The sequence below is a fragment of the Scyliorhinus canicula genome, chromosome 11, assembly GCF_902713615.1.
Source record: "Scyliorhinus canicula chromosome 11, sScyCan1.1, whole genome shotgun sequence".
In the NCBI taxonomy this organism is placed as follows: Eukaryota; Metazoa; Chordata; class Chondrichthyes; order Carcharhiniformes; family Scyliorhinidae; genus Scyliorhinus; species Scyliorhinus canicula.
The window spans coordinates 124,406,779-124,419,698 of NC_052156.1; the positions used below are offsets into that span (position 1 = coordinate 124,406,779).

The window sequence follows — 12,920 nt, forward strand, 5'->3', positions numbered from 1 at the left end:
GTGGATTGGCCATGCTAAATTGCCCCCAAGTGTCCAACGGTTGGGATTACAGGGATAGGGCAGTGGATTGGGCCTAGGTAAGGTGCTGTTTCGGAGGCTAGGTGCAGACTCGATGGACCGAATGGCCTCTTTCTGCACTGTGGGGATTTTTAAAAATATAAATTTAGAGTATCCAATTCAATTTAGCCTGGCCAATCCTGCAAATCTTTGGGTTGTGGGGGCGAAACCCACGCAAACACAGGGAGAATGTGCAAACTCCACACGGCCAGTGACCCAGAACCGGGATCGAACCTGGGACAGCAGCGCCGTGAGACAGCAGGGCTAACCCACTGCGCCACTGTGCTGCCCTCACTGTGGGGATTCTATGATTATGAAAACATATCTTTCCCAATTCCATTATACCAGAGGCACCAATGACATATTATAATATATTTTCCTCAGATATGAGATCTCCCTGTACCACTGCAGGAGCCAGTTAAGGATTCTTGAACCACAAAAAAAAGAAATACAATTGGCAAAGACATTCATTCTAAGAGGATATGTTCCGTATAACCACAAGATGCAACAAAACCTCAAAATCCAGTACAGTATCATTCCACATATTCATACAGAGAAGACCAGCAAATATTCCTAAAATTGATTCAGATGATAGTTACTGTGGTTGGCGTCTCCCTTCACACACAGAATGACAGGATAAAACGATACCAGGGTAAAGACACCATGCCTCACGGTAGCATGGTGGTTAGCATCAATGCTTCACAGCTCCAGGGTCCCAGGTTCGATTCCCGGCTGGGTCACTGTCTGTGTGGAGTCTGCACGTCCTCCCCGTGTGCGCGTGGGTTTCCTCCGGGTGCTCCGGTTTCCTCCCACAGTCCAAAGATGTGCGGGTTAGGTGGATTGGCCATGCTAAATTGCCCGTAGTGTAAGGTTAATGGGGGGATTGGGTATGTGGGTTTAAGTAGGGTGATCATTGTTCGGCACAACATCGAGGGCCGAAGGGCCTGTTCTGTGCTGTACTGTTCTATGTTCTAGAACATGGCTCTATGGTGCCTGACTCCCTCCATAGGACAAAGCTGCACATTTTCAAGCTAACCCAGCCTCCCAAGGCGTTCAGGCAATGAAAGGGTACCCAAAGCTAAGGGGAACAGCAGGATACCGCCATCAGTATAAAACTTGATCTAGCGGTGTACACACTCATTTACAGGAGCTAATAAAACACGGATACATGCACCATGCCAAGACCTGCCACAAAACAGACCTCACACCTCTCCAGTCAAATCAGGGGCACTGCCCAAGCTCCTGCTGACACTGAGGAAATGCCATTGATAAGAAGAGCCGCCAAGACATCCATCACTGGGGTTTCTCAGGAGGGAATACGACTCTTTCCACACACACTCTCCCCCGACAGCACTATAGGGGAAATACTCTAAAACTAAATATAACAAATCAGAGTCTATAGCAGCACCTCACCTACCCAGATAAAGAAAGGAAATCCAGAAAGTGAGAGGAACACCAGGATTAGCCACTGAATGCCAAAGTCTTAACAACGTACATCTTCACAAAAAGAATACCAAAGAGAGAACATCATAATAAACATGACACATTAATGATGAACTACAGGATAAAATAACTATCCAGTAGTTTAAAAAGACCACAGCCATGACAAGATCATCAAACAGAAACGAGAATCCATCCAGAATTTCATTGAAGCCCCTGCACCTTAGCCATGTTGTCGACCCAAAGCCCTGGTAAAAAGACACCAACGCCCCAATGGGTGGCCAAGACCCATCATGTCCAGGCGTCCCCAACCCATCTCAATGAGCACTGAGGACGAGACAAGGCCTCAAAGACCGAATACAGTATGCTCCATTGAACTCGAAACGCCTTTCAAACCTTCAAATCGAGATTGTGAAAGCACGGCAACCATTTCTCCGATTCGGCCAGGGATTTATCCCCAGCTCCCCATGGGAGACCGGGTGCATGAGAACTTCTTCTTTGGCCCCATCTCTCCATATTAACCAGGATGTTCGACATACCATGCAGCAGGATTTGTAAGGACTGAAGGCGGGCTCCCAGCGAGAAACTGCTCTATCAACTGACCAAATTCTCTTCGCTTCATTCGTTCTCTTTAGGTTAGGGCATCTCGCAATTCATCAAAGTGAGCAGCAATAATCTGTGTTGGGGAGCCGAGACAGTCATATCACTCATAATGGCATCTACACATCATCTCGACTCCAAAGGCATCGCTGAAGCACAGGCCCGTTCACCAGCGAAATTGCCAATGTAAATCCGACTGCCTTAATCAACCATTTATTTTCTAGAGTTAATTCTACTCCCCCCCCCCCCCCCTCACCAAAATTTAACCCGAATCTTCCAGGAACCTAGCACAAATCATACATATCAGGATCACATGATTATGGTTCTGCATCAGGATTTTAAAAAAGGGTTAAAAGATGAGTAGCGCCAGATCTCACAAAAATGCAACCTCTCCCACGTTTACATCATGCGATCCCCGCTTGGCACTTTTTAATGCTCGTTTTTATTAATTACACATTTTTTTAAATTATCAATTTATTGCTTTGTCATTACTTTTTTTCCTCAGTAAAGCACACAAGTTTCCTTCATAATTCAGAACTTCTATTTTGAAATTCATGTTTGATGTTGTGCCAAACTAGATCTTGGAGCATCTGCTGCTGGATTTCTTGCTAAAGAGGAATGAGGGGCTCACAAGAAGTCTGATCACTTTTTGACGGCTGGCAAAATGTTCTTTTTTGTTTCATTTCCAACACTTCCCGTTCCCATTGCTCAGCACGTTTGGCAGCATTTGTGCATTGAGAAACCAAAGTCAGTGACCATTGGTCAGAACTAATGCACATTGTAGACCTGAAGCATCCAATCCCTCTCCACAGATGCTGCCTGTAGGGTATTTTCAGCATTTCTGTCTGTGGAGCATTTTTTCAACATCTACGTTATGTTGCACTCCAAAAATATCCTCCATTCTGGACATTTGTATGTGTGGTTACAATTTAAAATGAGAAAATATTTATCACTCACTGCAAAGCTGGGCTAAATCGCTGACTTTTAAAGCAGGCCAGCAGCACGGTTCGATTCCCGTACCAGCCTCCCCGGGCAGGCGCCGGAATGTGGCGACTAGGGGCTTTTCACAGTAACTTCATTGAAGCCTACTCTTGACAATAAGCGATTTTCATTTCATTTCATTTGCATTTTCAAGTGTAATTTTGCTGTAAATAAAGCCCACTTGTATGAATAAAAATAACTCATTGTTGCTGATGAACTGGGTGATGCTAATTGAATGGAAGGTTTTGCCATTTTCAAATTTGAAAGTGAAACCAGGGTTCATGCTCCACTGTTCGTTCAGGATATTCTCAATTATACATGGGATTGTTGTCTGCGGTGCTTGTGAGATTCCTATCTTTTAGATGTTGCTATCTAGATACTGTATAGGACCAAGTTCAAAGAAGCAGAGCTGGTTTCAAAATGGAACAACCAAGTTGTGCATAATTATCTGACCAAGCTATGGTTGTAAAGGACTGAAACCTGAGCTTTTGATGGGCTGAATAAATTGAAGCATAGAGTATAAAAGCAAAGAGGTTTTGCTCAACCTGCATAAAAGTTTCACCCCACTGTGACTCTGGTTCACAATTCAGGGCACCTGGAGGTTGTGAGGGGGAAGATTAAAAGGGATGGGACAGTAAGGGTCATGGTAATAGGAGAAGCACATAGCCCATGATTTATTTCCCTTGCCCTGATTAAATGGTATTTTTGTCTCAGTAATAGTTAAGTACTCTTTCACCGATATGTACGGGCATACTATTGAAGGATGAAAGAACCAAAATAATTACGGGAGGAAATATGGAAAGGATGAAAAAGATAAATAAAATAAAAACAAAATTTATATCATTATCTCTGAAAGAAGTGACATTTTAAAGTCTATGAAAATTAATTCGAATAATTAACTGCACGTTTTGGTTGACTTTTTAAATGTTCAAACTGATTAATTCATACCAGAATGTACAAATTGGTATTTTCTCTTCCTTGAATTGTATTATTTATGACATCAGTTGTAATGGATATAATTAGCCAAGTGTTTTTCTGGTGCCTTCTGTTTTGTGCATCACAAAACTATCTTGGGAAGGAACAAAGTTGGAAAACTGCAAGGAAATTGCTTTTCAAAATATCAAGTCAATAAAGAATATTACAGATACATATCATCTGCACCATGACGTGCAAACTTGAGTACTATTTCAAGGCTCAACTGCAAGAGAGGCGTTTGTGGCAGATACAAAAATAATACATTATGCAGAGTTACTGTATCCGTTCAAAACCTAAATATGGCTCCAAAAATTCACAAATTTGTTAGTTCAGAGATGTCAAAGCTGCTTATAGAATATAAAATGGCTGTTTGCATCACTTTAGGAGAATATACGAAGGAGGAGATGTTTTACAACCATCGGATTCTTATTGAAATGAAATGTGCCGAATATTGATTTTGCTTTCCGTAATATTTCTGGCAATAAATCAAGCTGACATCAGGACAGGAGCAGGAGGCCATTCAGCCCCTCGAGCCTGTTCTACCATTCAGTGAGATCCTGGTTGATCTGTGACCTAACTGCCTTTTCCCCAAATTTCTCGGTGCCTTTAGTTAACAAAAAAACTCCCACAATCTCATATCTAAAACTGACAATATACCTAGCTCCGACTGCTGTTTGTGGAAGAGAGTTAGAAACCTTTGCAAATGTTTCTGTGGAGAAGTGTTTCTAAATTTATTCCTGAAAGGCCCAACTGCATTTTAAGCTATGTGCCCGAGACCTAGACTCCCCATCCAATGTACCTTAACATCTCTCCTTAACTTCTTGAAATCTTTAACCAAATCACCCCTTAATCTTTTAAATTCCCGGGGGCACCACCCTAGCCGCCTCTTAAAAAAGTCTATTCAGTATTTTAATCAGAAACTGGTAAAGTGACCCAACTGTGTGCCAAATGTACTTTATTTTGCATGACCTTGTAACGTTCCATATCTTTCAGGTGTAAAATATTAAAAAGAAAACTTATGCTACGTAATAAAATTCATGTATAACGATGACATAAATCATTCCAAGACCGCAGAATCTTGGTGTTGGCTATTGCGATCCGTATCCACCCTGCACAGCTAAAATTAGAGGTGCCAACTGGTATCTCGTGAGAAGTCTCTGGAATTCCCTCATTAAATCTGTTTCCCCCTCTCCTCTAAAATGCTCCTTAAGATCTGCCTCTTGGACCCACTATCTTGCTCGATAGTGTTCAATTGTTATTAAATGTGGGTGCCACTGCAACATTAACAAGGTGCATTTGTATAACGCCTTTATAGCCAATGGAGTACTTTTGACGTGTAGTAACTATTGTAATTATACTTTGAGTGAAACTTTGGAAACTATATTCCTGTTTTGTAAGTATATTTTTATAAAAGGTAGTGTTAGTTACTTTTAACTTTATTTTATCTGTAACATGATATGTGTGTGTTTTTTTTAAAGATTTGGTGTCTGAACAGCACGATGCCGCCTCTTGTTTTGACTGGCCACAATGCCTGTGTCCGAAGCTGCAAGTTCACTTGGGATAATGAATACTTGGCTACCGGAGATGACAATGGTGAAATTAGGGTACCTATCACCTGCCATTGTTTTTTTTAAATGTTTTTAGTTTCATGGGTTTACTTTGCTAAAACCACAACATATTATAGGAAATGAATTTGCTTCCTGAGCGTTCATTATTTTGTTGGGACTATACCCAGTAAATGAACACTCATGAGCGAAGATTAATTTAGCCAGATTCCTGCCTCTAATGTGCATGACCTACATTGCTGAGTGACTCAGAAGAATCCTGAAAGGAAAAAGAAGGACACTTAATGTTAATATTGTAATGGAGAGTGTGACATTATGTAGAATGTCTAGAATATATAGGATTAATTTAATATCATAATTGACCACTAGATGGAGCTAGATGCAGAACTATATAATGCACTGACTCTCGGGCTTCTGGGAGAAGTGCAGAGGAGAGGTCAAGAGAGTGCAGAGTACAGTTATAGATAGAGTGTAGAGACTAGTATTAGTAGAGTGTGGAATTGAATATTACTAGATTATTGCTTGCTATAGGAGTAAGTGGTCGAGCTTTAATAAGTAGTGTTATTGAACTTAGCTTCCCTGGACTTTGTGAACACTGCGACATCCATCCTGATGATAAGAATCACAAAGAACACCACAGAGCGGTGGATAACACTGGTATTTGTAAAAGATAGGCTTGCAGACCACGAAGGTACAAACAAACAAGAGTTTTATTGGATCGACTGTTAGGATAGACTGTTTGTTTGCCTGCACAAATGGCTGATGACATCATCAACACATCACGTAATTGGACTCTGACCTTCTTCCAACTAGGAACAAGCATGAATACACAACAAACATACTAATGACAGTTTTGTAATTCCCTGACGTTTGGATGAAACTTGCTATAATTCATAAAAATACAATGTAAACCAGACACCCAGGGTTGCTAGCCTATGGAAGCAGTTTTGATTTAAAGGAACCGAAGAAAGCAAATCTTTGGTTTTGAAGACTGGCTTGTAACTATTGTTGGACATATTATTTTCGTAAGATACTTTTGGTTGACTTGTTGAGGAGGTTTGATTCCACAAATTGTGGCAGTGCTGTACTTTGTTTAGATTTGATTGGGATTCCGGTGAAGCAACAAGGGCTTTCAGAACAGTGAGGTGGCGCAACATCTGCTTATATACTGGTACCCAACAATCATAAACGCAGGTGAGAGTGTATTATTTTGGATATGGCAGTGGGCTCTGATTCATCAGGGTAACAGTGCCACCAGTAGAGACTAAAGACTTTCTTACTCCACCACCAATATGGCACTGTCAATGGCTGTGAGAGCTGCTTTATGTCTTCAGATTGTAATACTTTTCACCATATTCTTTGCATTGTTCTTTCCCTTTTGACCTGACATCAGCTACAAACCTGTTGAAACACCTTTTAGGTCTTACCAGATACTTCCAGAATGTTTTCATCCAAAGTGATTTCATCCTGCTGATTTTCACCAGAGATGCAATTTTGCGCACTCTTTCGACCTCCACCCCAAAGTCTTGCTCGCTCTTTACAAAAGTCCACAACCACACCAGGAACTATGAACTTTTCTTCATCCGAACTGACCATGGAAATGTACCTTGAATCAAACTCTCTGCACTTGTCCGTAGACTTTTGAATTCTGGGCTGAACTTTGCCACGGTACAATTCTGTAAGATGAAAGAAGCTGCAGGCACAATACAGTATAGTTGGGAATTAATAATTTTTCTTTAAAAATTTTTTCTTTATTTGAGACCAACTACCTTTGGGAGCAGTTCTCAAATTTCCTTTCCTACTTTAATTCGGAAATGCTACGTAATAGTACTGATACTGACATATTCAGAGATTGTGTTTTTCTCTGGCTCAATGGTGGGAAAGAAACAGACCTGTCTAGTATCCAAATATGCAAATGTATAGCACGCCGATTAACTACGTATTCACAACCATATTCAATGAAAGCATATGCAGGTTTTGTTATTAACGTCGTTGAACTGGACTGTGAAAGGGGGTGGACTTGTCTGGTACCTAAAAAAAACCTCAGGAGTTGCATGTCTTGTTCAAGTGAGCAAACATTATTGTGGGCAGGCAAGTAGAAGCCCAGCTCTGACGGGTAGGTGTTCGCAGTACAATGTTTGAGCCTTCAATCTGTACACAGCAACAAGACTTGACGAGCTGTTTCTCTAATTGCATCAACTTCCCACCTCTCACACTTCCCGACCTCATCTCTCCTTGATTATGCTCTTTCATCTGTCTCACGGGCAAGCTTCTCTCAAGTTCTAGTACCTTAGGGTTTATGCCAAATATCACATGATTCCCATTTGTCAGTCTGCCCTTACACTAAGCATCACAGTAGAGTCACACATTGCTTACTTAACCCTGGAGCCCAGTTTCAGCAGATGAGATAGTAAAAAGGAGTTAATCTTGGAATGTATTTCTTTGATTAGATCTGGAGGGTACAAGATGGTTCCTTACTCCATATTTGTTCGGAAGAATCCGAGAACAAAGATTCCAAACATGGAGGCTGGGTTACAGATCTTCACTTTTCTCCCAACAGTAAGAAGTTGGTCTCCACTGGTGGCTACATAAAGGTATGAGCAAATAAAGTGGCAACTCTTGAAATGTGGTTTCAAAGAAAAATTTTACTTTAACAATTTTATTGAACCTTTTCTTTATTAGGTTTTTTGTTGTTGACTTAGCTGTAAATTAAGCTAGAAACCAGGAAAATGTTAATTATTTTCAACTGCTAGGGAACTAATACAGCCTTGAAGCAACAAATATTTCATTCTTATTAGATGGTTAAATCTAGCTTTTATGGGAATTTAATATCTAGTTCCGTGAATATAGAACAGATTATTCTGATTTTAATCACGTATTTGTGATGTTTAATTACTCTTCCCTTTTTTGGAATTTTTCTTTATGAAATGTGAATAATATAATGATTTCCATCACCACAAACCTTGTCTACATCTATGCCAACTTGTTAACGATACCTTGAAAGTAGAGTGGTTATTTACAGCATTTACTGGGTGAGTTCATGCCCACCAGCAAACTAAACTCTGAGCTACTTGGGTATCATCAGCAGAGTTCAAATTATACTCACGTTTTTGCTTACATTTAATTTTAGGATTTATGGAATAATGCATGTTTTTATTTGCTCATAGGATGTGGGCATCTCTGGAAATGCCCGTATTTGTTGTCCAGCCCTCATTTCCCTTGAGAATAACTTAACAGTTCATTTGAATGCAATTTTCAGAAAAAACACTGATGATTAGATGCATGCAATCATATTGTCAGAAGTGGGCAGTAACAATTCCACATACTCTTAATTCCAAGTGAGTAAAGGGAATTAAAATCCACACTTTCTTTGGACTAATTTTCCTGATAATCCAGTAGTTCTAAGTATTTCTAAACAAAGTCATGAGGTAATAAACGCACTAAACCTTTTAGAAGATGCAATCTCTGAAAAATCACATGGAGAAGAAAAAACAAAGTAGCTTAAAAGATGAGATGGGTGCGGTCTGCATCTGTGAAAGTGGTGGCTTAAAGCATAACATTTTTTGCGTTTGTTGTACTCCTTAGGCTGGCCAGTGGTTATCTCTGACATAAAACATGGTTCCATAAGTGGCTCAATTAAGTTATCCATTAAGCAGCTGAGTGAGCAGCCTGGCACAGCACCAGATTTGATTTCCAGTCTATGTTTAGTTAGTTGACCTATCTGTACTCTTATTGGAGTTGAACTCAACACCCCATAATATAGGGGACAACCTGGCATTGGTTCTTGTTCCTAACAGCTGTCTAGGAATGGTGTATATGAGCACTGGGTGGAAGTCGGCTGTTATTCCTCTCCCCTTGCCCAATATAATTGCCAGATGTGACTCACTGGTGCGGTTCACATCTGAATGATGCCGACTTGGATAAGGTATCAAAGAAAAATTGGCACCCAAAATGCCGTACATCAATTGTGTAGAAAACTGGGGGGGAAAAAAGTTTCATTTGCTTGGTTTTACCAAGAAAATGTGACTAATAAACATAGTGTAGTTATTTTGCACGGTAGGAGTTCCGTTCATGCTGAACTGGCACAGGCCTTATCCACAGTCTTTACCAGCATGAACATGGTTAGCAGAATTCCATTCTCCAGAATATATTTTATTTTAGAACAGCTAACATCTTAAAAAGAAAATATTTGCACTTAACTGAGTAGGCGAAATCTGTCTAGCCAAGTGTATATGATTGGTCAGTCTTGTATGTACAATGCCCTTGTGTTTTTCCCCATCCAATGGCTAAACATTCATGTGGAATGTAAGTTAATATGAAAAATAAGGTAGGTAATTTTACTTTTTCGTACCTTAGGAAACACTTTTCTCCCTCACCCATCATTGCTTATTCGTGAAAGTTCCAATTCCCCGTGGAGAGCTTCATAACAACGATACATCTTTTGTCATTTTAAGAATGTTATATTACACTTGTGGTAAAACGTTGTTATTCTTTGCCTTGAGTTGATGATAAAGAAACTACCAACCTTTAGATTGAAGCAAAACTAATTTATTTATTTTTTAAAAATAATTTTTATTAAGATTTTCAAAAACATATCAAAAACAGAAAATAACAACAAGAAAACAGTATTAACAACAACAAAAAAACACACTAACCCCCAAAACCAACCCCTCCCCCCAGTAACTACAAAAAGAAGAAATAGATAAACACCCGGCATATTCAATAAACACATAATACACATTTCTCCCTTCCCCCGAAACAACCCCCCCCCCCCCGGGGTTTGCTGCTGCTCCTGCGGGCTATTTGCCTACCGTTCTGCCAGGAAGTCCAGGAAAGGCTGCCACTGCCTGAAGAACCCCTGTACTGATCCCCTCAGGGCAAATTTCACCTTCTCCAATTTGATGAACCCCACCATATCATTGATCCAGGCCTCCACGCTTGGGGGCCTCGCATCCTTCCATCGAAGCAAGATCCTCCGCCGGGCTACTAGGGACGCAAAGGCCAGAACACCGGCCTCTTTCGCCTCCTGCACTCCCGGCTCCACTGCAACCCCAAAAATTGCGAGTCCCCAGCCTGGCTTGACCCTGGATCCTACCACCCTCAACACTGTCCTTGCTACCCCCTTCCAAAATTCCCCCAGCGCTGGGCATGCCCAGAACATATGGGCATGGTTCGCTGGGCTCCCCGAACACCTAGCACACCTGTCTTCGCCCCCGAAAAACCTACTCATCTTCGTCCCGGTCATGTGGGCCCTGTGCAGCACCTTGAACTGTATGAGGCTAAGCCTCCCCCCTATGCCGGCTCCATTGCCCCCAAATTTTGAGGGTAGCCGCCACCACCGGGCTCGTGGTATACCTCGTTGGAGGGAGCGGCAACGGCGCCGTTACCAGCGCCTCCAGGCTCGTGTCCACGCAGGACGCCATCTCCATCCTCTTCCATGCTGCCCCTGCCCCGTCCATTACCCACTTACGCACCATCGCTGCGATGGCAGCTCAGTAGTACCCACAGAGGTTGGGCAGCGCCAGGCCCCCCCTATCCCTGCCCCGCTCCAAAAACCCTTCTCACCCTCGGAGTCCCATGCGCCCATACAAATCCCGTAATTCTCCTGTTGACCCTCCTAAAAAAAGGCCTTTGGGATAAGGATGGGGAGGCACTGGAACAGGAATAAAAACCTTGGGAGCACCGCCATCTTGACGGACTGCCCGCCAGCGACAGCGGCAACATGTCCCATCTTTTAAACTCCTCCTCCATTTGCTCCACCAGCCTAGTGAGGTTAAGCTTGTGAAGGCCCCCAGCTCCTAGCCACCTGGACTCCCAGGTACCGAAAGCTCCTCCCCGCCCTTTTCAGCGGGAGCCTATCAATCCCCTCCTCTTGATCCCCCGTGTGCACGACGAACAGCTCACTCTTACCCAGGTTGAGCTTGTACCCAGAAAAGCCCCCGAATTCCCTAAGGATCTGCATCACCTCCGGCATTCCCCCCACTGGGTCCGCCACATGAAGCAACAAGTCATCTGCGTATAATGATACTTGGTGCTCCTCCCCACCCCGCACCGGACCCCTCCAATTCCTCGACTCCCTCAACGCCATGGCCAGGGGCTCAATTGCCAATGCAAAGAGTAAAGGGGACAGGGGACACCCCTGCCTCGTCCCCCGGTACAACCGAAAGTAGTCCGATCTCCTCCTATTTGTGGCTACGCTCGCCATCGGGGCCTCATATAACAGCCTCGCCCAACTGACAAACCCCTCCCCGAACCCAAACCTTTCCAGCACCTCCCACAAGTACCCCCACTCAGCCCTATCAAAGGCCTTCTCCGCGTCTAATGCTATCTCTATCTATGCCTCCCCTTCTACCGCCGGCATCATTAAAACATTCAGAAGCCTACGTATATTGGTGTTCAGCTGCCTTCCCTTCACAAACCCCGTCTGGTACTCATGAATGACCCCCGGCACACAGTCCTCTATCCTTGTGGCCAAGATCTTCGCCAACAGCTTGGTATCCACATTTAACAACGAGATCGGCCTATATGATCCACACTGCAGGGGGTCCTTGTCCCGTTTAAGGATCAAGGAAATCAGCGCCCGTGACATAGTCGGGGGGCAAAGCCCCCCCCCCCCCCCTCCCTTGCCTCGTTAAAGGTCCTAACCAACAGGGGGCCCAACAGGTCTGCATACATTTTGTAAATTCGACCGGAAACCCATCTGGCCCCGGCGCCTTCCCCGACTGCATGCTGCCTATCCCTTTGACCAGCTCCTGCAAAACTAATTTATTGAATAACAATTAATTTAAATAGAGTTTGAACACACTACAGAGCTATAACTACTAATAAAGTAAGATTGAATCTGTTAAACAATAATCTAGTATTAACGAATGATGTCCTTGTGCTAACTCTCTCGAATCTAAACTACTCCTCATGATGTGATCAATACTTTTCCTCTGCTAACACTACCCAAGATTCCCTGAGGTCTGATATTTATACTGGGGACTGGTGGTGCCCTCTAGTGTTTAAATTACACTGAGATGTAATAATTAACCCTTCACTGGCGTACCAAAATACATATCATTACAGAGAACAATCTGTAAAAAAAAAATGTGTTGGTCCCACAATGAAAATGCTCTGGGCCACACTATTCAGAATTACAAAAAGGCTTCCATCTGGCAACCAAGTGATTGAATGGACTGATTGCACAATACTAAGTGGATTGTAACCACTGAGGAAAGTTTCTGAATTGCTGTATGTTCAAATAGGGGCAATCACATTCATGGTACTAAGATTGGCACTGTGGTTTTTACAGAAATGGGG

At 42.6% G+C, this 12,920-nt stretch overlaps 1 protein-coding gene across 2 annotated transcripts in view; it reads left to right on the forward strand.

Moving 5' to 3' along the window:
- apaf1 (apoptotic peptidase activating factor 1) overlaps positions 1-12,920 on the forward strand; it is a 272,699-nt gene that overhangs the window by 228,965 nt on the left and 30,814 nt on the right. For both annotated transcript variants that reach the window (XM_038811297.1, XM_038811298.1), the window contains 2 exons: positions 5,532-5,657; positions 8,069-8,212. In XM_038811297.1, the coding sequence (XP_038667225.1) occupies positions 5,532-5,657; positions 8,069-8,212 (270 nt within the window). The remainder of the gene's footprint in view (positions 1-5,531; positions 5,658-8,068; positions 8,213-12,920) is intronic.